The sequence below is a fragment of the Vitis vinifera genome, chromosome 6 (assembly GCF_030704535.1).
Source record: "Vitis vinifera cultivar Pinot Noir 40024 chromosome 6, ASM3070453v1".
NCBI lineage: Eukaryota > Viridiplantae > Streptophyta > Magnoliopsida > Vitales > Vitaceae > Vitis > Vitis vinifera.
The window spans coordinates 20,541,417-20,565,213 of NC_081810.1; the positions used below are offsets into that span (position 1 = coordinate 20,541,417).

Sequence of the window (23,797 nt, forward strand, 5' to 3'; positions counted from 1 at the left end):
TACTCGAAGCGATCATGCACATATGGGAATCAAAACATGTATAAAGAATGAACAAAATGTGAGTGGATACGTACCTGGTCCTCTAGTCACGAATGCGCTATCATGAAACAGGATTAGTGAATCACGAATAGATAAAATTATGCGCATGTCAAGGGACAGAATAAATCAAACAAAATAAATAAATCAATCAATCAATCAGTCATAAGGAAATCACATATTTCGGGCCCCACCAAAGCCCGATTCATATTGCATGAATTAATCTCACGAATCCCATTATTTCGAAATTATGAAGATTCATCATTCTTGCTTGTGTATAAATTAAAAGAAATAGAACATTATTTAAATATCGGAGTGGAATTAAAACTGTTCGGGAGAAAATTGGATTTTTGAGATTTATTTGGAAATTGAAGTCTCGAAAGTTATTTGAAGATTGGAGTCTTGAGAATTAAATTTAAGAGTTGGAATTTTAGGATGTCAAACTTGAAAGAAATTAGAAGTCTAGAAATCGGAAATTAAATTCGAAAATTGGGATTCAAAAGAAAATGTTTAAAAATGGAATTTTGAAACAAATAAATAAATGGAATAATAATAATAAGGATGAAAGTAATGATTGAATAAATGAATGGGAATACTGGAATTTTCGAAATTGGAAATTAAATTCAGAAGTCAGAAATTTTAAAGAATTGTTTAAAATAAAATTTTGAGACAAATAAATAAACTATTAGTGATTAAGTAAACTAATATGAATATTGGAATTTTCGGGATTAGGAATTTAATTGGCAGATCAGAAGTTTTAAAGAATTGATTTAAAATGGAGTTTTGAAGTAAATAAAGATAAAATACTAATGATTAAATAAATTAATGAGAATGTGGGAATTTTCGGGTTTAGGAATTTAATTCAGAAATCAGAAGTTTTAAAGAATTGATTTAAATTGGAGTTTTGAAGTAAATAAATAAATAAAATACTGATGATTAGATAAATTGATGGGAATACGGAAATTTTCGAGATTAGGAATTTAGTTCGGAAATCAGAAGTTTTGAAGTAAATAAATAAATAAAATACTAATGATTAAATAAATTAATGGGAATACAGAAATTTTCGGGATTAGGAATTTAATTCGGAAATTAGAAGTTTTAAAGAATTGATTTAAATTGGAGTTTTGAAGTAAATAAATAAATAAAATACTGATGATTAGATAAATTGATGGGAATACGGAAATTTTCGAGATTAGGAATTTAGTTCGGAAATCAGAAGTTTTGAAGTAAATAAATAAATAAAATACTAATGATTAAATAAATTAATGGGAATACAGAAATTTTCGGGATTAGGAATTTAATTCGGAAATTAGAAGTTTTAAAGAATTGATTTAAATTGGAGTTTTAAAATAAATAAATAAAATACTAATGATTAAATAAATTAATGGGAATACGGGAATTTTCGGGATTAGGAATTTAACTCAGAAAGTCGGAAATTTTAATAAATTGTTTAAAATGGAATTTTGGAATAAATAAATAAAATAAAATAATTAAATAAGATTAATGTGAATATTGAAGTTTTTGGAATTAGAAATTAAAATCGGAAGTGGAAATTTTAATGAATTGTTTAAAATGGAATTTTAGAATAAATAAATAAAATAATAATAATTAAATAAATTAATGTGAATATTGGAATTTTCAGAAATAGAAATTTAATTCGGAAATCGAAGTTTTAAATGAACTGTTTAAAATAGAATTTTAGAATAAATAAATAAAATAATAGATTAATGTGAATATTGGAACTTTGGGAATTAGAAATTAAAATCGGAAAGTCAAAAATTTCAATAAATTGTTTAAAATGGAATTTTAGAGTAAATAAATAAAATAATAATAATTAAATAGATTAATATGAATATTGGAATTTTCGGAATTAAAAATTAAAATTGGGAGTCGAAAACTTTAATAAATTGTTTAAAATGGAACGAAAATAATGATTAAATAAATAAACGTGAATTTTGGAATCTTTGAAATCGAAAGTTTTAAAGAATGGAATTTTGAGATAAATGACTGAAATATTGGAGATTAAATACATTAAAGTGAGTATGGGAATTTTCGGGTTTTAATTCAGAAATCGAAAGTTTTAAAGAATAGATTAAAAATGGAATTTAAAAATAAATGAATGAAATATTAGTGATTAAATAAATTAAAGTGAGTATGGAAATTTTCGAAATTTAATTCGGTAATCGGGAATTTTAAAGAATAGAATAAAAATGGAGTTTTAGAATAAATAAATAAAATAACAATGATTTAAATAAATTAATATAAAATTAGAATTTCAGAAATTTAAAGAAAAACGGAATTTTGAAGGGTTTTAAATTTGTCACGTGAGATAAAGGGTCATGCACAAATGCATAAATAGGCCTAAGGGCATTGAGATTATGCTATTGGGCTGGGCCCAAAAATGGAAAGGGGCTCTTAAAGGTCACTCATGGGCTTGAGTTGCACCATCCAACTTAGGCCCAACTGACACCCATCTTCGTGAATGCACTGCCCTTCCCCACCATTTGCATTTTCTTTTACCTCGCCGGTGTGTCCCTTGTCGTGCCCCTCCAAGACCTGGATGACCACAACTGCCATCACCGGCGCCGCCGAGAGCTGCTTCCCCAAGTCCATGACGTCCCTTACCATAACAGATGTCGCGTCCATGAGGCCACTTTCCGTCGTGTGCATGGTGGCTGTGAGGTCCTTCGCCATGGCCGAAGCGGGTGATGGCGTCTGGTGAGGTGAGTAGGCGCCTTATCGACGCGGCGCATGCAGGGAAAAGGTGAGGAGTGGGGTGGCTTGCGTGCATGGATCTCGGTGTTAGGGAGATAGTCGACTGGAATGGCGCGGAGTGGGGGACTTCGGGCGCCGGAACAGCGGTGGAAATAGTGGCGTCGGCTTTGGCGGAAAGACCACCCCTGCAGCTCATGTCTTCGAAAACGCCTGTCTGTAGAAACTCACCGAGTACGAGGCGGCCAGAGAGGGAGCTCCGAGATGGAAAGAGAGAAAGAGAGATGGGCTTGAAGAAGGCGTGGATATGGGCAAGAGGTGGCCACGCATGGCCATGCTAAGACGAGAAGGTTTGAGGTGCATGCTGTGGTGTAGAGAGAGAAAGGTAGAGGAGGGTGTGCGGGGATGACAGTCATGCATGGAACGTGGAATGGTGATGAAATGGAGCTGGGCATATCAGAGCATGATGGAGGGGGATGCTAAAACGAAGCTTCATTGCTCTCAAAGCAACCCAAAAATATGAAAGAGATAGCAATAATCAACCCCTAACTCAAACGTGAACCATGAAACTAAAACATATGATCAGGTGATCTATTGGAACTATTAAAAAAAAAATTGTGAGAAGATTATATACATAGAATGAATCTAGAGGATCATGGTAACCGTACCTCTCCTTTCTCCTCCTTCGAGCTTCCCCTTTTTCTCTGGATTCCCCTCTACCTCGTTCTGCCCTCGTCCGTATCCCCCTCCCAGAGATCTCTCCCCCCTCCTCTTCCCTCTCTTCTCTTCTTTTTCTTTTCCACTGTTTTTCTTCTGTTCCTGTCTTCCTCCGTAAGCCAGCCGTTGCTTCCTGCCATCCGCCGCACTCCTCTGCCCGAGCCAACCTCCCATCAGCCGCCTGAGAAAAAAGAAAAAAAGAAAAAAACAAAGAAACTCCCCCCCTGCTTCGCAGCCTCAAGGGGGGTCTACACTATCGTTTTCTTTTTATGATGAGTTTACTTTATTCCATATGCCTCAAACTTGACTAAGCATGTACACATACAATATTAAAAGTATATATTTAGGTTATGACCAACTTTCTCATACAAGTGGTCCTCATAGTTTCTACGACCAACTTTCTCATACAAGTGGTCCTCATAGTTTCTATAATAATGAGCTAAAATGAGACATAATTTAAATGGCACTCATGTGGGCTTGATCAACAAGGGCCTCTCCTCTCATTTGTTTGGTCAACGCCCCCTCTTTGCTCGTCAAAGCCTTAAAAGTAAAATTGAAATTAGCTTGGGAGTGAGGAATCAACCTAAGATGACAAAGGTTCAAAGTAAACCTTTGATACCCTCTAGGACAAATTTACCCTCAATGATATGTATGCACAAAAGTATATACATAGGAGTCCATCACAAAAACAAAATATTAAAAGAATTATTTAATAAATAAATTAATTCTAATTATTTTATTTCTAAATTTCATTTAATTGATTACAAAAAATTACCATGATAATTTTCTCAACAACTCTTTCTTTATATCATTTATATATTAATTAAATATAAAAAATAAATATTAAAAAAATCATACATTTATTATTATTTATTTTACATCATTGAATACATTTAAATTAAATAAAATTTTATTAATATTAAATATATTTTCAAACTGGACATATCATTATTCAAATGTCACAAATTTTAGCCAATATGTTGATACTTAGGTAAGATGAATAGTTGTATTTCTTTGTAGCATGTGATCATATCATGTGTGCTATATGACCATTAAGAAAAATGAAGAAATGATTGTTGCTTAAGTATGTTAGCTATGGATATGAAATAATTCATCCTTCGAGGCCTGTCCAAGAAAGTGTTTAGCCTAAGATAGAAAAATATTTGTATGAGAGGAAGATTTTATTTTATCATACCTTGGACACATACGTTTACTAATCAATTATCGGATTCAAAGATGTAAATATCGATTTTCACATATACATTAGTATCTCTTTTATGGATATAACTAGATGTATAAAGAAATATGGATAAATATTTTGACATAAAATTATGATTCATTTTAATTTAAATGCATTCAATGATCTCAAATATTTTTTTTAAATATTTATATATTTTTATATTTAATAAATATATAGATTATATAAAAAAAACCTTTTAAGAAAAAAATGTAAAAATAAAATAATTATAATTTATTTATTTAATAAAATATTCTTTAATGTTCTTTTTTATATATATGTTGGTGCATATTCATTATCAAGGAATAAACTTAGGTGGTGTTTGTTTTTTAGTTGAATAAAAAAAGTTAAAATATTTGGTTTTTTCTATTAAATTAAAAGTACCTTATTGATATTAACCAATATAATTAAAATGAACTTGTCATCAATAAGTTTAGTTTAGTTTTGTTAGTTGATGTTAATAAATTACTTTTGACTAAATAAAAAAAGTCAAATATTTTGACTTTTTCTATTTGCCCAAAAAAAAAAACATTACCTTACTCTAATAGATGCTAATGGTTTTGCTTGAACATTTCGTCTCAAGGTCAAATAAGCTAAAAAATCGCCACATCCATATATATTTGCATATTTTGCTTTGATAGCAACTGAAATCCGATATTTTGGCAATATATTGTCGAAATGACTCGATTTTTTCATCTTTGTTTGGATTTAAAGAAGTTACAATAGTGTGAAGATGTGATGAAGTTATATGAAGTCAAGTATAGCCTTTATGGGGTTGGGTATACTTGTACTAATATAACTTAATAACTTTGAAGTACATTGAACACATGCATGCATCCTCTCCTTGATATTATTTTGTTAATACATCACACCGCTATAGCCTTTAAGGGATTAGGTATACTTGGAGTAATGTCACTTAATAAATCTGAAGTACAATAAACACATTCCTACATGCTTCTTGATATTATTTTGTTCATGGGTCACACCCAACCCCACTTATATGCATATGGGTGGGGTTGGATGCCCATGCTGGTTGACCTGACCCGGCCCAATCTCTATTGCTTTCTGTTCTCTTCGGCCTGAAAAACTTGATACAACATAAGAAAAATGACAGGGTTTTCTGCATCAGAAATTCAAAATGGGATTACACATCATTTTCATATGCTTTTAGGCCCATAATCTTTTTCTTAGGCTATGGGGTTGAATTTTCTTTTCTTTTTTTCAGTGGTTAGGAGTTGGAATAAGGCATTTATTGAACAACAAACTTTCAATCAGGATCATGCAACCACTCTTTAACACAAGCACACATTTTCTTTGGACTTTTATTTGCACTATTAATTGCTATCAAGCCTAAATATCTGGGCCTCAACGTAATGAAAAGACCACCTTTTATGAATGTTAGATGAGGTCACTTAGCATTGTAGTTGTAGATTTTTAATGGGTCATCTCATAAATTGACTTGGCAGTTGGCACCCACCACCAATTTCTTTTAATTATAAGTAGCTTTTAATTTTATATTATCATATGATTTTATTTTTTTGACAAATTACCTGGTACAAATTAAAGAATAACATATTAAAAAGATACATCCAAAACTATTTATCCTATTAAGGTTGATTAAGGTAGCATGTGTTGTTTGGTTGAATAGAAAAATATTTGAATTTTTTCTATTCAATTAAAAGTAACATGTTACTATCAACTAGTATAATTAAACTGAACTTAATTATTCTATTAAGATTGATCGCATTCAACTTATTTAAACGTGAATTACTTGATAATTATTATTTGGGATTATGACTAATTCTATTAAGAGTCTGTTTAATAATGATTTTAAAAAGTATTTTTAATTTTTTTAATATTTCAAAAATTTTATCATTTAAGTGTTAAAAATATTAAAAATAATTTCTAAAATTACTATCAAACACATTTTAAGATGATAGGTTTTTCAATTTTATAGTACTTGTTTTTTTTTGTTGTCAAAATGCAAGAAACACACATGTATGAATGGGGGATTGCAATGATTATAAGCTTTGTGATCATTATAATTTGAAATCTAAAAGAAAATAAAGGTTTTTTTTTTCTTTTCCTTAGAGGGTAGGTGATTAATTCCTTTACCAAAAGAAGACAAAACCACTAAACGCAAAGGGAAGAAAAATGGGACTTCAAAATTTTAGCTTCAAAATATTTAATTTAGGAAAATATATTTGGTTGGAGCATAAATAACACCGCCATTTTCTTTTGTCTTTTTTTATTTGGTCCAAATCAAATACTGTTAGATTGGTTGGCTCCACTGTGATAACGACAAATCCGACGACGAAATTTGATTAATGATCCGAGATAACTCATACGGTCCCACACAAGGGGATACCCATATTGCACAGGGTCCATTACCCATGTGAGCATTCAATGGCCTACTTGCTTTGCAACTGCAATTGTTCTTTGTTCAAACATGCTCTCAGGTGAGAATGAAAATATGTACCGTAATTTTTTTATTATATTTTTATCAAAATATCCATAATTTAAAGGTATTGATATCATCGTACTTTACAAAAATTATATAGAATTTCAAATTATGATTAACAAGAAACCTAATTTTTTATATATATATACACAGGGCTTGACTGTAATATTGAAATATGTTTCTTTTTATATTTATAAAAAATATATCATTAATCAAATAATATAATATATATATATATATATATATATATATTTTTAGTTTCTATTATTTATATCACAATCTCATTTATTTATAATTTTATGTCTTAATTTATTCGATTATACCCTTATTTAACTGCCTAAATTTCATTATATACATAAGTTTATTTTGTGATATGATTATTTAGAAAATCAAATTTAGTATATGTGGGATTAATTATTATTATTATTATTTTATGGTCGATCAAAATTTCAAGCAAAATTGTGACACTTTTTTGTTGTTCCATTAAAATTTATTTCAAGTATAATTCTATAGTTTCAACCTCTAACCCAATTAATTCTCCAACAGCCACCACCGTCTCTAATAATCCAAGATCAACAGGTCGCCAGCGACACCCATATCCAACAAGGCCCATGACCCATGTGGGCATTTAATGGCAGTAGCATTGCAACTGCTATTCCACTTTTTCAAACATGCACCCAAATTAATTCTCCAACACCAACCAACTCTCTCTCTCTCTCTCTCTCTCTCTCTCTCTCTCTCTCTCTCTCTCGCTCTCCTTCTTTCTTGTGCATGTAGCCCCATTCATGATAGCATTGATGAGTGGTTGTTTGGTGACAGCTCAATCACTCATTCACGAATTATCATAGTATTAGCTCTGTATATGGGCTTCCAGTAGGACTTCATCTCCTGTCTTCCACAGTTGTGTACTTCAGTGTTGTTGTTTCTTTGGACATGGGGAGGGGGATAGAGATGGCCAGTGGTGGCAGTGACGGTGTGGAAGTGGAGGATGGGTGGTCTAGAGGCAGAGCTCATGAGGGAGGAACTTACTTGGTGTGGGAGGATCTCACTGTGGTGCTGCCAAACTTCGGGAAGGGACCCACTAAGCGGTTGCTTCAGGGGCTAACTGGCTATGCTGAGCCTGGTAGGATCATGGCCATTATGGGTCCTTCTGGCTCTGGGAAATCCACTCTTCTTGACTCTCTAGCAGGTTTGGAATTATCTCCCTTTCCGTTTGGTTGCCAAGAAAGGTTTTTCTTGGGTTTTATTTTCAAATGGAATGGCATATCCCTGTACCCTACATCACAGCAAATTGTTTGGGTGCGTAGTCAAGGGCACCTGTTTTGGCCTTTTTAGAAAATACAGTAGCTTCTTTTTTAGTCTTGGTGAAATTGAGGTGACCATTTTTTCCTTTCCTTTCCTTTTCCAGGAAAACCGAATTCTTTCCTTTTGGTTATTGAGAGCTGATAAATCAGGAAGGAAAATTTTCTTGAACCAGAAAAATCTAGGGTCTTTTGTTACCCTAGGAATACCATTCCTCAATTATGATCAACTGAGAAAATTCTCTTACCAGGTTAATAGAAAAAGGTGTTTCTTTTGTTACTATTTAAGTATCACCTAATATTTTTTCTAAGAGAACTTACAAATTTTTTTGAGGCCTCTCTCTAATTTGTCCCCCTAAAAGACGAAACAGATGTTGCTAGTTGTGTGGGTGTGTCTGCTTTTAGATTTGTACATCAAATTAGTCTTGATTGGAAGATATGGATTCTTGTAAGTTGTAATTCACTTAAAATACTTGGATTAATTCAAGGGTTTATTGATGTTTGAATCTTCTCACAGGTAGACTCTCAAGAAATGTGATAATGACTGGAAATGTTCTTCTTAATGGGAGGAAGAGGAGGCTAGACTGTGGATTTGTTGTAAGTGTGATTGTGTATTCTTGCAAATCAAGTCTTTCCAGTTCCTAAAAAGTTTCAGATAAGATTAATATATATATATATATATATATATATCGTGGAGAAGGGTAATCCACAAAAGTTTCCAGAGAGGTTTCTCCTAGATACCGACTTTCCCACTGTGGGAACATGTCCAATTTGTAAGCATCCACACCTCCACATCAAATTGAGTAGTCTAATAAATATCAGCTATATAGGACAAGTAATCAAATGACCGTCATGTGATCACACTGAACTTTAAGAAGGGAGGCCACCGATCATTTGGCTTTTTCTTTCAGCAATTACTGCTTCCTCTAGTATAAAATGACCCATGAATGACTCTAAAAATTGCTAAGAAGGCTAATATGAACAGAATTTTACGAGTCTGAATTGGGCAACTAGAAATTAGAACAGGACAGTTTCAAACTTTGGTTTTGCATTACTTCTAATCCTGAAAGAGGACTGAAAAGAGAGTACTAATTTCTCAGTCTTGAAGTTTAAAAAAAATGTGAAAAAGTCATTGTAAAAACTTGTGCAATATTTGTGAAATGGCCATGTCTTTGCTTCTCCTTTTCTCTTCTAGTTCTGCAGGTAGTGTGAACTTTTTTCTTGTTGCCCTTGTTGTTGTTTTGAGAAATCAGGCTTATGTGACCCAAGAAGATGTACTGCTGGGAACGCTCACAGTTAGGGAAACCATAACATACTCAGCACATTTGAGGCTTCCAACTAGCATGACCAAAGAAGAGATTAATGGGATTGTAGATGGAACAATCATGGAAATGGGTCTACAAGATTGCTCTGATAGACTGATTGGGAACTGGCATTTAAGAGGTATAAGTGGTGGAGAGAAGAAGAGATTGAGCATTGCCCTTGAAATTCTTACGCGTCCCCGTCTTTTGTTTCTTGATGAACCTACAAGTGGCCTAGACAGTGCCTCAGCTTTCTTCGTTATACAAACACTTAGAAATGTTGCTCGCGATGGAAGAACTATTATCTCCTCAATTCACCAACCAAGTAGTGAAGTTTTCGACCTCTTTGATGACCTTTTCTTACTCTCTGGTGGTGAAACAATCTACTTTGGAGAAGCAAAAAAGGCTTTAGAGGTACGCAAACATCATTATCAACTTGAAATAATCAAAGTTTTGATAACAATTATAAAGCTTGGCACATCTTTTTAATGTTTGTAATATATAGTTTTAAGACTTTTTTATAAAGATTTAGATGTTGTATCAGTCTGATTTTAATCTAATTTTTGGTTTTGAATTTTTACAGTTCTTTGCCGAAGCGGGCTTTCCATGCCCAAGCAGAAGAAGTCCTTCTGATCACTTCCTTCGTTGTATCAATTCAGACTTCGACATTGTAACAGCCACCCTCAAAGGATCTCAAAGACTTCGTGTATGTCTTATTTTTCACCATATATACCATGCTAATTTTCAGTTTTCTTTGTTTTGTACTAGGTTGCATTTTCAGTCATTTGTTCATGTTGTCTTGTATTTGAAGAACAGTACTTTAGAGACCAAACACCCTGCTTTCTGAATATTTTGCTAGAAAACAAGTAATACAACAATTTTTTTCAACTGTTTACTTGCTGGTTATCCGAGAACAGAGCCAAATGAGGGCTTCAGATCCTTTTCCAATAGGGTTCATGGGTCATCAATTTTCTCATCAACCAAACTTCACTCCCAAAGATTAAGAAAAAAAGAGAAAAAAAAAAAAAACACCTTCATTTATGCATGTCAAAAATGTGTTTAATAGTAATGCATGCCTTACTAAAGACAGCATAGTTTCTACCTTTCAGATCCTAAGTTTACAATATTTTATTTTATTTGGTATGTTGAACATGATTCTTACTAATTTCCGGGTTTTTATAGGAAATCCAGCAATCATCAAATTCTGTCATGGAATTGGCAACAGCAGAGATCAAAGCAATTCTTGCAGATAAGTACAGGGGCTCAAAGTATCAAAGACGGGCAGGGGAGAGGATTCGGGAAATATCAACTTCTGTAAGCATTTGAACCTTATTCTATTCTGTTTGCATTTCTTAAGCATGTTCACTTTATGCCTAATGTAATACAACTATAGATCGCTACCACTTCATTGAACTATAAGCTCCTAAACCAGTGACCTATATTTTGCTTAACATTCAGATGTGTATCATTCAAGAAAAAACATTCTTATTAATGTGTCATGAAAATGGTTTATGAACGAGTTCATGAATTGCAGGAAGGACTTGTGCCTGGATCACAAAGTGGGAGCCAAGCGAGTTGGTGGAAGCAACTTGTCACATTGACACGGCGATCTTTTCTGAACATGTCTAGGGACGTTGGATATTACTGGCTGAGGTTAATGATCTACATAGTAGTGTCAATTTGTGTGGGTACTATCTATTTTGATGTTGGCACTAGCTATACTGCAATCTTGGCTCGGTGTGCTTGTGGTGGATTCATATCAGGCTTCATGACCTTCATGTCCATTGGAGCCTTCCCGTCCTTTGTCGAAGAAATGAAGGTACACAATCTTACTAAAAAAGTACTCATACATGTTGTGTCGGTAAAAGCTTTAATGCAAACAATGTTAGTTTAAAAACAGAAAGATAAAACAACCCACCCAAAGGTACATAAGTTTTTAACATGATTCAATCTAATATGAGTGAGAGAATCATTCCACTATAAATAGAGAATATTATTGAGAACAAAAATCAGATGCAATTATTGGGTTTTTAAAACATTTCATGTTTTCCTACTTGTATATGCATCCTCAACCACGAGCCCCTCACTCCATTAGTTATCAACTATTCTTTCTCACATCTTTATCCACCTCATATAGTTTATTGTAACTTTTGAAGGGATGAAATCGATAAGTTAAGGTTTTGATTCATGTTTCTTTTTTGATACAGGTCTTCTATAGAGAAAGGCTTAATGGGCATTATGGAGTTGCTGTGTTTATACTATCAAACTTCTTGTCTTCATTCCCATACTTGGTGGCAATTTCAGTGGCTACAGGGACTATTACATTTTACATGGTGAAGTTTCGGTCTGAATTTTCTCATTATGTGTTCTTCTGCCTCAATCTTTTTAGTTGCATTGCTGTTGTTGAGAGCTGCATGATGGTTGTGGCTTCATTAGTCCCAAATTTCTTGATGGGAATCATAACTGGGGCTGGACTTATTGTAAGTGGAAACACTGAACTCCTTGATGAGTTTCATATTTTTCATTTTCAGGATCAGTCTTTAGATATGTTAACATCATTTTTGGCTGTCAATGCAGGGAATCATGATGATGACTTCGGGATTCTTCCGTTTGTTGTCTGATCTTCCCAAGCCTTTTTGGCGCTATCCTGTTTCATATATCAGTTATGGGGCATGGGGACTACAGGTAACTCCATGGAAAAATACGAGGGGATTAGAAACTTTTATTGAAGAACAGTTTTTGATGATAGATTTCCTGTTTTCATAACAATTTCTTAAAAAATTGCTTACCATCTGTTTGAGTATGGAAAAATGTCATTCTCTAGAATCATTTTCCAGAGAAGCAACAAAAAATGGTAGGAAAAGTCATGTCTCCATGACAAATAAGTTCTCAAAAAATTATTTTCTATAAAAAAAATTACCTAACGAGCCTTCAAGTCTCGGAAACAGTTCCTAAATAGACTCTTATATCTTTAACCATGGAAGAAAATCAGGAACATCTTCCATTGAAACAACCAAAAATGGTAAGGGAAGCCATGTAGCCCTGGAAAAAGAAGTGCTCATATATCTTGAACTCACTGCTGTGGTAATGTGAAATGCAGGGAGCATACAAGAATGACTTGATTGGGCTGGAGTTTGAACCTCTTATATCTGGTGACCCCAAACTGAAGGGTTCAGAAATCATCACAAACATGCTCGGAATTCAACTGGATCATTCCAAGTGGTGGGACTTGACTGCTTTATTTATCATTCTCATATCTTACAGACTCATCTTCTTCCTCATCCTCAAGTTCAAGGAAAGAGCCTGGCCATACTTTCAGACACTTCACAGCAACAGAACTCTGCAGCAACTTAATCGCAGGCCTTCATTCCATACCAAGCCTTCATTTCCTTCAAAAAGACACCAGGCCCTCCATTCACTGTCTTCTCAAGAGGGTCTCAGCTCCCCAATCGCCTAGTGTGACATACCTATACTTTACAAGCTATAACCGTTATCTGGCGGTTTGTTTGTATTGATTAGTTTATGAGCTTACTATTTATTGCTTGTAGAAAGATAATCTTTCTTGTAAACCCCATAAATCTCCCTGTTATTACACCATAAATCACAGCCCCTGGGGTACTGGGGGGTGTTGTGCCAAAGAAAATCTGGTGATCAAAACTCCCAGCCTGTGACCAAAATAGAACAAAGATACAAAGTTGATTACTTCTATATAAGAGACACGTGTTGATGTGTGTATTCTTGCTTGATGAAAAAGATGGATCTGTATATCTTATAGGAGGACATGACAGAACTGAAAACAAAGCAATTTTTAGGTCCAGGCCCGATCATTGCACTTGATATAAAGGATTTATTATGGCTATAGTTTTAATTTGATACCTATTGAAAAGAATCAACAACCAATTAGTGTTAAATGTGTAGTATGGGTTCATTATTTTAGACCCAAATCTTATTTCTTTATACCTTATACACGATTGATCTTATTAATTTATACCTTAATCTTATTATTTTGTGTATTGGTTCTATTTATTAAATTGTACCATGATCAATAAGTTTGTACCCCGTTCAATAATCTAAGTTTCATCATATATTTTGAATGATCCAAATTTGAACTTTGCAAGATTGATACTAATTCAATGCCTTATATTTTTCCAAACTTAAATAATGGAACAAGTTTTGGTTTGTGGTTAGGGGCTGATGATGTATATGTAAGGATTAGTCACGTTTTATTTATCAAAAAAATATAATAATTATGTCAAAGTTTAATTCAAATGTTTGCATTGCATGGTATCATTTCTTAGATATGAAAAAGTTAGTGAACTTAGGTTGAATTGGACTCAAAAACTACCTTTTCGGTGTATAAATATGATAGTCACCAAGTAAAACTTTTGGTTTTATAATATATGTCCATGTGACTTTACAATGAGTTAATGCACCATTATTTACGCAGGAAGAACTAAGTTGGTTTTCCAAGATTCTTTTCAATCTAATATAATGTAAAGTATCATTTGCATGGAATCAAATGTTGATAGTAACATAGTGTGAGATCTTTTGGAGACTATAACCAAGTTTTTATTTTCATTACCTTATATAATATTATCGTTTGTTATCAATGTTGTGTAATTAATGAGACAAGAATTTCATTAAAATGACGAGTCATAAAATGTGTCATAAAAATCTCACTTTTATAGAATTGAATAAATTTTATTATTGAGGAAGAGTTAAAATCAACAAAAAATATTAATGATTGATGATGACTCGACTTAATAAATTGTGTAAAAATAATGATAATATATATAACAAAAAAAAATATTTAGGAAAGAATTTAAAGTTATATACAAGGATGAAAATATCGGTAATCACGGATATATCGGTACTTCGATTTTACAGATATATCGGAGATATATCGGCGGATATTTTGGAAAAAAATATCGGTAAGCTTAAAATTGTTAAAAACTCATGAAAATGTAAGGAAAACCTCATAATAATATAATTAGAAGTATAATAGACATTTTAAAGTTATTTTATTGAAAATTTTGATATATGTATAATATGATTTATCATATTTGATAATAATATCGTATGCATCAATAAAAATATGAATTTTATAAGTGTATATTTATTATTAAATTATACCTAATATTATGATATTTAATTATAATATGTCTAATTTTAAAATATATATTAGTATTAAAATATGATCCATTTAATTCAATTGTATTAAACAATATAAAATAAATTATGATATATATATATATATATATATAATTTTTTAATATTTAATTAATTATTAATGATATTAAAAACATTATGAAGAAAATTATATAATTTTTATATTTTTGGTAATTAATTAATAGATTTTGCATTTAATTATAAAATAATTATAATTAATTTGCTCTTTAAAATATTCTTTTAATATTTTCTTTATATAATGAGTTTAAGTATATATATATTTATTGCATATTATATATCAAATGACAAGTTAGTTCAGGTGGTAAGCAGGTGAACCCTAAATTTGGGGTTCAAATCCCCTTAATTGTAATGATGAATAGATCATTTTTATTCAAATATCATTATAATTTAAATTAATTTGTAAAAAGTAATTCATAGATCAAATTTTCGAGGGAGTGTATCAAGATCTAAAACATCTTGCAATTTGTCCATAACTCAATTTTTTTTTTATAATTAAAACATCACACATCTATCTAAAAATATATATGTAATGATATAATAAAACATATTTAAAATAATAATTAAACTTACTGTAATTTTAAAATTATTCTCAAATAATAAAATTATTACATTAATAAGAATACTATGCACGACAACATGTAATAATATATAACTCAAAAATTTTCCAACATGGAAAAACATATGTTACAAGAAAATTGACATATAAAATCAAATTGTTAATTATATGATCACTAAGTCATATATTTTACATATGTTCAAAAAAGAAATTTTGTAGTCAAGATTTTAAAAATTGTCTTTAGAAAATTCAATTATAAATCAAATATAAACTTTATACATATTTGTATAAGTTTTCGTATATATCAAAATAAAATCTTTATTTTAATCAAACATGGAATTGAAATATGCATGCTAGAATCAATTTTTTTTTCTTACATTCATGTCATAAAATCAAAATAATATTATTTTATTAATTTGAAATCTCTAAAAATTATAGATATTTGTGTACAAAATTTTATGAAATGTCGCATATATTTTCTAAAATATACTAAAAACAATACATATTTTCAATAATACAATATTCAAAATAAAATATTTCCATATTGGAAAAAATATAATCAAAATTCAAATAAGGAAAAATAAATATATTAATATGTATTTGTAGACCCTTTTGCAAACCAAATGCTATTAGTTTTTTTTATTGCTTTTATTAATAACATTATAAGGATATTTTGATATTTTCTCACCACCCGGAGGAGCTAGCAGTGCCGACAAGTGGGGGATCGGCCTTCATGAAGCTTCATACATAAGACGCGTAGCCTTGAATATGATTGGCCATGGGTGGTGGTTGAAGCTTCAGAAGATGATGGCTGGAGAAGGGGAACGGGTGGAAGCGTGAAAGAGAAGAAAGAGGCGGGATAGAAGGAGTAGCCGTCAGAGAAGGCAGAGGAAGGAGGAGTTGGGCAGAGAAAGGAACACTCAAGTAGGTTTGTCATGGACTCCTAGTTCTATTTCATATCACTTTTCTCTTACTTTCTGTGTTGTGTTTGGGTATCATTTGCTGGTTTTTGTTTGTGAGATGGATGTTGGTTACCTATCTCTCATTTCCTTGGATTAGTGTGAGAGTAATCTGATTCCATTTCAACTACATTATGCCCTGGGGATCGTATTTCTGTGCTTATGTATAAATGTGGTCTTAGTTACTCTTTCCCCACCATTTATAAACCCATGGATAAAACAAGGAAAAGGGGTTATGCATATTTTGTGAATGTTTTATTCTCTGCTCCTATTTTCTTTTGCTCTTTCTCTACATTCCCCTATTTCTAGTTTTTTTGGAGAAGTTTGTGATGTCACTATTAGGAGGTTTGCTCTTGTTGAGCATTAAGGCTGATCCTATTCTGGATATTCGTAAGAAAGCTACAATGCATCAGTCTTTTTGTGTGTGTTTTTTCCATGGTTTTAAAAATCGGACCGGACCGGCCGGTCCTACCGGTTGGACTGCCAGCTGGTCATCGTTCCGGTTCGGTCCGGTCATTAGACCGAATGGAGACCAAACCGGGATTGAACCCTTGAACCGGCAGTCTAACCCTTGAACCGGCGGTCCAACCCTTGAACCGGCGGTCCAACCCTTGAACCGGCGGTCCAACCGGTGAATCGGACGAACCGGCCGGTTTTGAGGGAAAAAAACCGGTTCAAATTATTTTAATTTTTTTTTTGGTTTTCCAAATGCTCATTTTCAATCTCCATATTCCAATTTCCAAAATAAATGAAGACATGAATTTTATATTTATTAGTATGCAAAAATCTTCATGAATATTCAAACATTGACATGTTATGTTTTTATTTTGAGTAATTATTTAAGTGTTGTGAACCTATGGTTGACATTTGTATTATTTGTTATGGACAATATGTTAAGTTAACAACTCTTTGATAATTTGGTTATTATAGGATAGTAATGGTTTGATTATTTGATAAATATTGAGTTTATTGACATTATGAATGTATAACATCTTATATTGTGTTATAAATATCATATATGATAATTGATGACTTCTACAGGTAAAAAATTTTGTGACAAAACTCAAATTACTCAATAAACAAAGTAGATGTTGTCAAAATTTACATAGAATTTATTAATTTATTAATTTTTTATATTATATAAAATAATAAAATATATATTTATAACGTCACCGGTTCGATAGCGGTTCGACTGGCAGTCCGACCAGTGAACCGTGAACCGGTAACTTTTTTGGTTCAATGACCGGTCCGGTTTTTAAAACATTGATTTTTTTTTTTTTTTTCCGAGTATCTTAGTTTGCAAATGTGGGAAGCCTTCATGCATTTGTGAAGCTCTAGTGACTTTAATGGGTTGGAATCCATTAAGTTTGAGGTAAGGGAGTTGGTTTCCTTCATACTTATGTTTCCCGACATAGCTAATGGAGAACCTCTGTTACGGAATGCGGCTCTTAGCATGAAGTTGAAAAACTAAAGGAATCCACTGAGTGCGTTTGGGAAGACCTTGGTAATGAGGATGGTGAAGGTGAACAGGTGGATTATGGGTCAGATGACATAGACATGGCTGGCATCGGTGTTTGGAAAGGCTGTGAGGTGATGATTTCTTTGACTTTAATACCAAAAAAAATGAGTCCCGAGGGATGTTGGAGGACATGAAGCTTGGAGTGATGGGAAATGCATTCAAGGAAATGGTCTCAAGGGTTTTCCGGTGGACTCTGCCATTGGAAATGCATTTATTAGATATTATGGCTTTTTTGGTTCACTGACTGGAATGGAAGCTAATTGATATTCCTTGAATTTGATGACCACAATAAAGTTGCTATTGGACCCACTTGAAAGAGACCACCAAATTTTCCACCCTGTTTACACTTGGAAATGGCCATAGAAAAAATGATTATTGTTAGGAAAACAACACCATATATTGCCCACGTGCCTTTATTTATTTATTCATTTATTTATTTATTTATTTTTTTTATTATTCTTTATCCTCACGCCCAAGTCTTATTTTCGCAAATTCTCTTTGAAATGATTTTCAAAATTCGGGTTTTTCAAATAATCTTATTTTCATTTCAATTTTTAATTTAATTTTTCAAAACTCCAATTTTTAAATTTAATTTCCAAAATAAAAAATAAAAAAATCCAATTCTCAAACTATTTTTCAAAATTCTAATTTTCATAATTTCCATTTTTAAATTTAATTATTCAAAATTCAATTCCCGAAATAATTTTTTAAGGTTCTAATTTTAAATTTAATTTTTCAGGATTCAAATTTTTAAATTTAATTTTCCAAAAATTCAAACATTCCAAAATTTAATTTTTAAGAATACCACCTTCGAATAAATTTTCGAAACTTCAATTTCTTTCAAATCTAATTTTCAAAAAAATTCTATTATCAAATAATTCTTCAAAATTCCCTTTTCTTAAATTTAATTTTCAAATAATTTTTCGAAATTCTGATCCTCAAATCTAACTTTTAAAACTTCCATTTTTAAATAATTCTTCAAAATTCCAATTTCCAAATTTAATTTTCAATTTCCAAAATCTCAATTTTCATATTTATTTATTTAATCATTATATTTTTCGTTATTATTATTATTATTATTATTATTTATTTATTTTTAAATTTTCATCTTTAAATAATTCTTCAAAATTCCGATTTCCAAATTTAATTCTCAATTTCCAAAATTCCAATTTTCACATTCATTTATTTAATCATTATATTTTTGTTATTATTATTATTCTATTTATTTATTTTTTAAATTTCATCTTTAAACAATTCTCAAAATTCCGATTTTCAAATTTAATTTCAATTTCCAAAATTCCAATTTTCACATTTATTTATTTAATCATTATATTTTTGTTATTATTATTATTCTATTCTATTCTATTTATTTATTTTTAAAATTCCATATTTAAATAATTCTTCAAAATTCTAATTTTCAAATTTAATTTCCAATTTCCAAAATTCCAATTTTCACATTTGTTTATTATTATTATTATTATTTTATTTATTTTTAAAATTTCATCTTCAAATAATTTCCAAGATTCCAATTTTCATAAACTTAATTTTCAAAACTCCAAATTTTGAATTAATTTTCAAAACTCCAATTTCTTTCAGATTTAATTTCCAAAATTCCAATTCATAATTTAATTTTCAAAACTCCAATTCTCTAATAATTTTCAAAATTCCAATTTCTTTCAAATTTAATTCCCAAAATTTTAATTTTCGAAATTCCAATTTTCAAATAATTTTAGAGATCTCAATTTTCAAATAAATTTCAAAACTCTTGTTTTCTTTCAAATAATTTTAATTTCACTCCGATTTTCAAATATTTTTTAATTCTACCACTTTTCATCATTCATTAAGATTTTAAGTCCCTAAAAATCCTATTTTTAAATAAACTTATTGCCTTTCCTTTTAGGTAAGCCCCTTTTTCAAATTTTCTTTGATTTTAAAATAATTTTTTCATTTTCTTTGATTTTTAATAAGCATGAATGGATTTTCGTAACTCCAAAAACAATGAAATTTATGAGATTGGTTCATGTAAAATCAATTGGGCTTTGGTGGGGACCCTACATATGAGTTTTCTCTTTTGATTGTTAGTTGTTATGCTTAAGGAATATTACTTAATCTTTGTTTTACTTTTTGATATGCATATGATGATTTTATACTTGAGCTAACCTTGTTTCCATGATAGCGCACTATTAATTGCTGCTAAGGTACGATCTCATTCTTACTTCATTTATTCTTATGCATGATTCGTTTTATTATTTGATTATTTCATTGGTATCTATTGATCTTCTAGTCAAATGTCATGTTTGTTTCATCTCATTAGTAGAGACCGGTTTTTAGAGACTTTCATGAGTGCTACAGTCTTTACTATACCTTCCTAATAGGTAACTTGACCCCCGAACCCTGATTTGATTTTTCACAGACCACATTTTCAAAATAATGAGTCATATTTAGGGTTTTCTTTTTTATTTCGTTTACCCTTTAAAAAAATAACAAAAATAAATCTTTTATAAAAATCATATTTTTCATCAAATAAAAAAGTGAGCTCGCAATCGAGTGAAAGCGCATGAACAAAAATACAGGGTCCACAGTATCCAAAAAGAGACTAGTTTTTTTTTCAAATATAATCCAATCGACTTAACTTTTAACACAAATAATTTTTCTTCTCAATGAATTACTATTTCATTAATTTCATCAATAGAAAATTCATAAATTAACAAAAAATAAAATTTTAAAAACAAATATATATCAAATGACATGTAGAAATCACAAATATAAATACATTAATCTCACAACGATAATATGTATGAGGTTTTTATTTATTTTTTTCAAAATGTATAAAATAAAAATTTTAGGGATAAACCGAAATTCCAACCATTAACTTTGAATTATGACTCCTTTAATGTTGTCCACATGAAATAAAATATCCTCATAAGGTTTCAAGCCAAACGGAATACGTTTGATCAGTCAGAAGTCCCATGGTACGTGGCCTCTTGTTTTTTTCTTGGTTCCTCCGTTGACCTTTTCTTCCCCTTTCTTTTTCTTCTATTTCTTCTTTTGTTATCTCCCCACTTCCACAACTTCATGCCACCTCTTTCTTTCCGTTTTGTTTTTAATTTTTTCCTTTTTCTTATTCCTTTTGCCGGTAGTGGCATTCCTTCTTTTTATTTATTTATTTTTAATTTTGCATTGCTATTATTATTATTATTATTTTACAACTTCATCATATTAATTCTTTTTATACATATCCCCAAACATATTTAATTCCCAAAATGTTATTTTTATCATAGTATACATTTTTAAAACTATTACATTTTTTAAAATTAAATTTTTTATTTCTCCATAAAATATAACTTCTAATAATACTAAATCACATATTTACATTTTTTTTAAACTTGATTAATTCTCAAAAACCAAAATTATTAATTCCAATAGTAGGTAATGTTGGGCTTTATGGAGCCTAGTTTTGTTTGATCCAGTTTAACGACCCGACCCAAATAATATTGTATGGCTTTTTAATGGGAGATTTATTGAGGCCTATTGGGCCCGTTTAGCCCATTGTGGAACCATCTTTTGTAATTAGGGTTTTTTAGTATGGTGGGGTTGTCGTGCTATATATATATATAGAGAATATTGTAGCCACTATATTGTACTCTGTATTCTTCCCTGATAATAGTGATATCCCTGCAACTCCGTGGACGTAGGCAAATTGCCGAACCATGCAAATACTGTCTTGTGCGTGTGATTGTTTTTCTTTGGCGTGTGTTTTTCTCTAATTTTTTGTTTCTCACGGGTTGGGAATTCGGTTTAATTCCCTACAGGTAAGACTTCCTAACTTTATAAGAAATTCTTCATAAAACATGAGACAAATTCAAACCCCCCAACTTTGACTTTAAGTTTTCCAATAATTAATTATCTTAACACCAGGTTATATTAGAAGTTTGATGCTATTTTGCCCCGATGGGTTCATATAATGCCTCCATCAATCACTTTCTTGCTCTGCCCTTAGATAATAGATTAATTTTTATATTGTATATGTGTTGGTATATGATTTGTTTGGCTGTGTTGGAATTTGGGTTTAACATCCATATTTATTAATAAATCCAATACATCTAAGTAGTGTGATGTTTGATGCTTTGATAGAAGTTATTAATTTTAAGAGTAGGTAAGGAATGTTTTCTTTAATTCTTTTCTCTTTTCTTTTTTAAATATTAAAAAGAAGTACGAATACAAGGTTGGATAATGACTTATTTTGAGGAGAAAGACTTGAAATTTCTTGTATTTTTAGATGGTTTAATGCATATAAAAATAAAATCTAAGGATATTCACTCTTTCTTTTTTTTCTTTTTTTCTTTTTTCTTTTTCTTTATATATATATAATTATAATTTTTAGATTGGTTAATTTCTTCTCATTCACTTTGTGTTAAGAGAAGTAATCATTTTCTTACCATAAGTTTGTAAAAAAGAAAAAGAAAAAAGAAATACAAATTTCAGTAAAGTCACCTGAAAGCAAAAATTTAAATAATAAAATTAATGCATTTGAGGAGTCACTATACATTGTGGTGGCCTGACAATAGCTTTGTTGTTACCTGTAACTTTCATTAATACGATCTATCATTAATACTTATGTTGCGTGTAGTACATTGTGATGGGTCTTAGAACAACTGTGTCGTTGCCTGTAACTCTCATTGATATGGTCTGTCATCAACATTTATGTCATCAGGTCCTATACATTCCAAAATACATTTAAATGATACTGATACATAACCAATTTTTTTCCTTCAAGTTGCAAACAATATTCAATTCCTGGTTATATATATAGGATTTTTTCCTTAGTATTTGTCATTAATTTATTGATCTTTTGTCTTTTTGCGGGTTGGTATATCATATTTCATTATCCAGGATTATAATCTAATGAGCTTGATATATATCATTAACCTAAAATTACACAAAAACCTTTTTATGTCAAATTTAATATGATATTAGAGTTTTGTTTTAGTCTCATAAATGATTTCGTTTAGCCTATCTATTCCTCTTATTAGAAAATATGATATATATTTTTCTTTTACTTTTTTATATTTAAAGCTAGTTTATTTTGTATTTTTGTTATGTATGTTTGGTACTATATATGAGTCCTATGAATGTATCACAATCATGAAGCCCTAAAGAATGTCGTATATGTGACAGTTTAATTTCCTTTATCACTCAATTGATATATAGATAATAAGAAGAAAAGAAAAACAAAATAAGGGTCTATAGAAGAAGGCATTATTGGATAAACATGGAGCAAAAAAAGTATGGATACATACAAGAGAAGTCCCTAGTTGGTATATCATATTTCATTATCATGGATTATAATCTAATAAACTTGATATGCATATTATTAATTTATAATTATATAATAAGCTTTTTATGTCAAATTTAATATAATATCAGAGTTTAGTTTTAGTCTCATGGATGATTTGATTTGGCCTATCTAGTCCTCTTATTATCGGGCTTTGAAAGAGCTAGCCTTGTTTAACTTGTATTAGAAAAAATAAAAAATAAAAATGATTGACATGTTTTTCCAAATACGATATAGCCCAAATACAATTTATCTCATCTAATATTGTACTTTGTCGGTGGGAAACCAGTGGTAGGTTTGAATGTATAGCATCTCGTGACCTTGCTATGCTATGTCTGGCCTTGGACAAAGACTTTTCAGTGGATCTACTAACTCTCAATGTGCATGAACATGTTCAAATTAAATACCATCCATATCCATATATTGATTTGACTACTTTTCAGCAATATTTAACTGTACACGTATAAAGGGTG

At 30.7% G+C, this 23,797-nt stretch overlaps 1 protein-coding gene across 1 annotated transcript; it reads left to right on the forward strand.

Annotated features, from left to right (window-relative positions):
• The first annotated feature begins 7,860 nt into the window (after positions 1-7,860).
• On the forward strand, positions 7,861-13,500 carry LOC100267086 (ABC transporter G family member 15). The gene is made up of 9 exons (XM_002274073.5): positions 7,861-8,352; positions 8,982-9,061; positions 9,718-10,179; positions 10,349-10,471; positions 10,948-11,079; positions 11,300-11,584; positions 11,973-12,245; positions 12,343-12,450; positions 12,866-13,500. Exons 1-9 carry the CDS (start codon positions 8,097-8,099, stop codon positions 13,220-13,222), a joined length of 2,076 nt encoding a protein of 691 aa, XP_002274109.2. The 5' UTR covers positions 7,861-8,096; the 3' UTR covers positions 13,223-13,500.
• Positions 13,501-23,797: the final 10,297 nt, after the last annotated feature.

Coding starts and splice junctions, on each gene's coding strand:
- LOC100267086 (XM_002274073.5), top strand. CDS start 8,097: ATGGGGAGGGGGATAGAGATGGCCAGTGGTGGCAGTGACGGTGTGGAA. Junction 10,180..10,348: donor AAGCAAAAAAGGCTTTAGAG/GTACGCAAACAT, acceptor GAATTTTTACAG/TTCTTTGCCGAAGCGGGCTT. Junction 12,246..12,342: donor TAACTGGGGCTGGACTTATT/GTAAGTGGAAAC, acceptor CTGTCAATGCAG/GGAATCATGATGATGACTTC.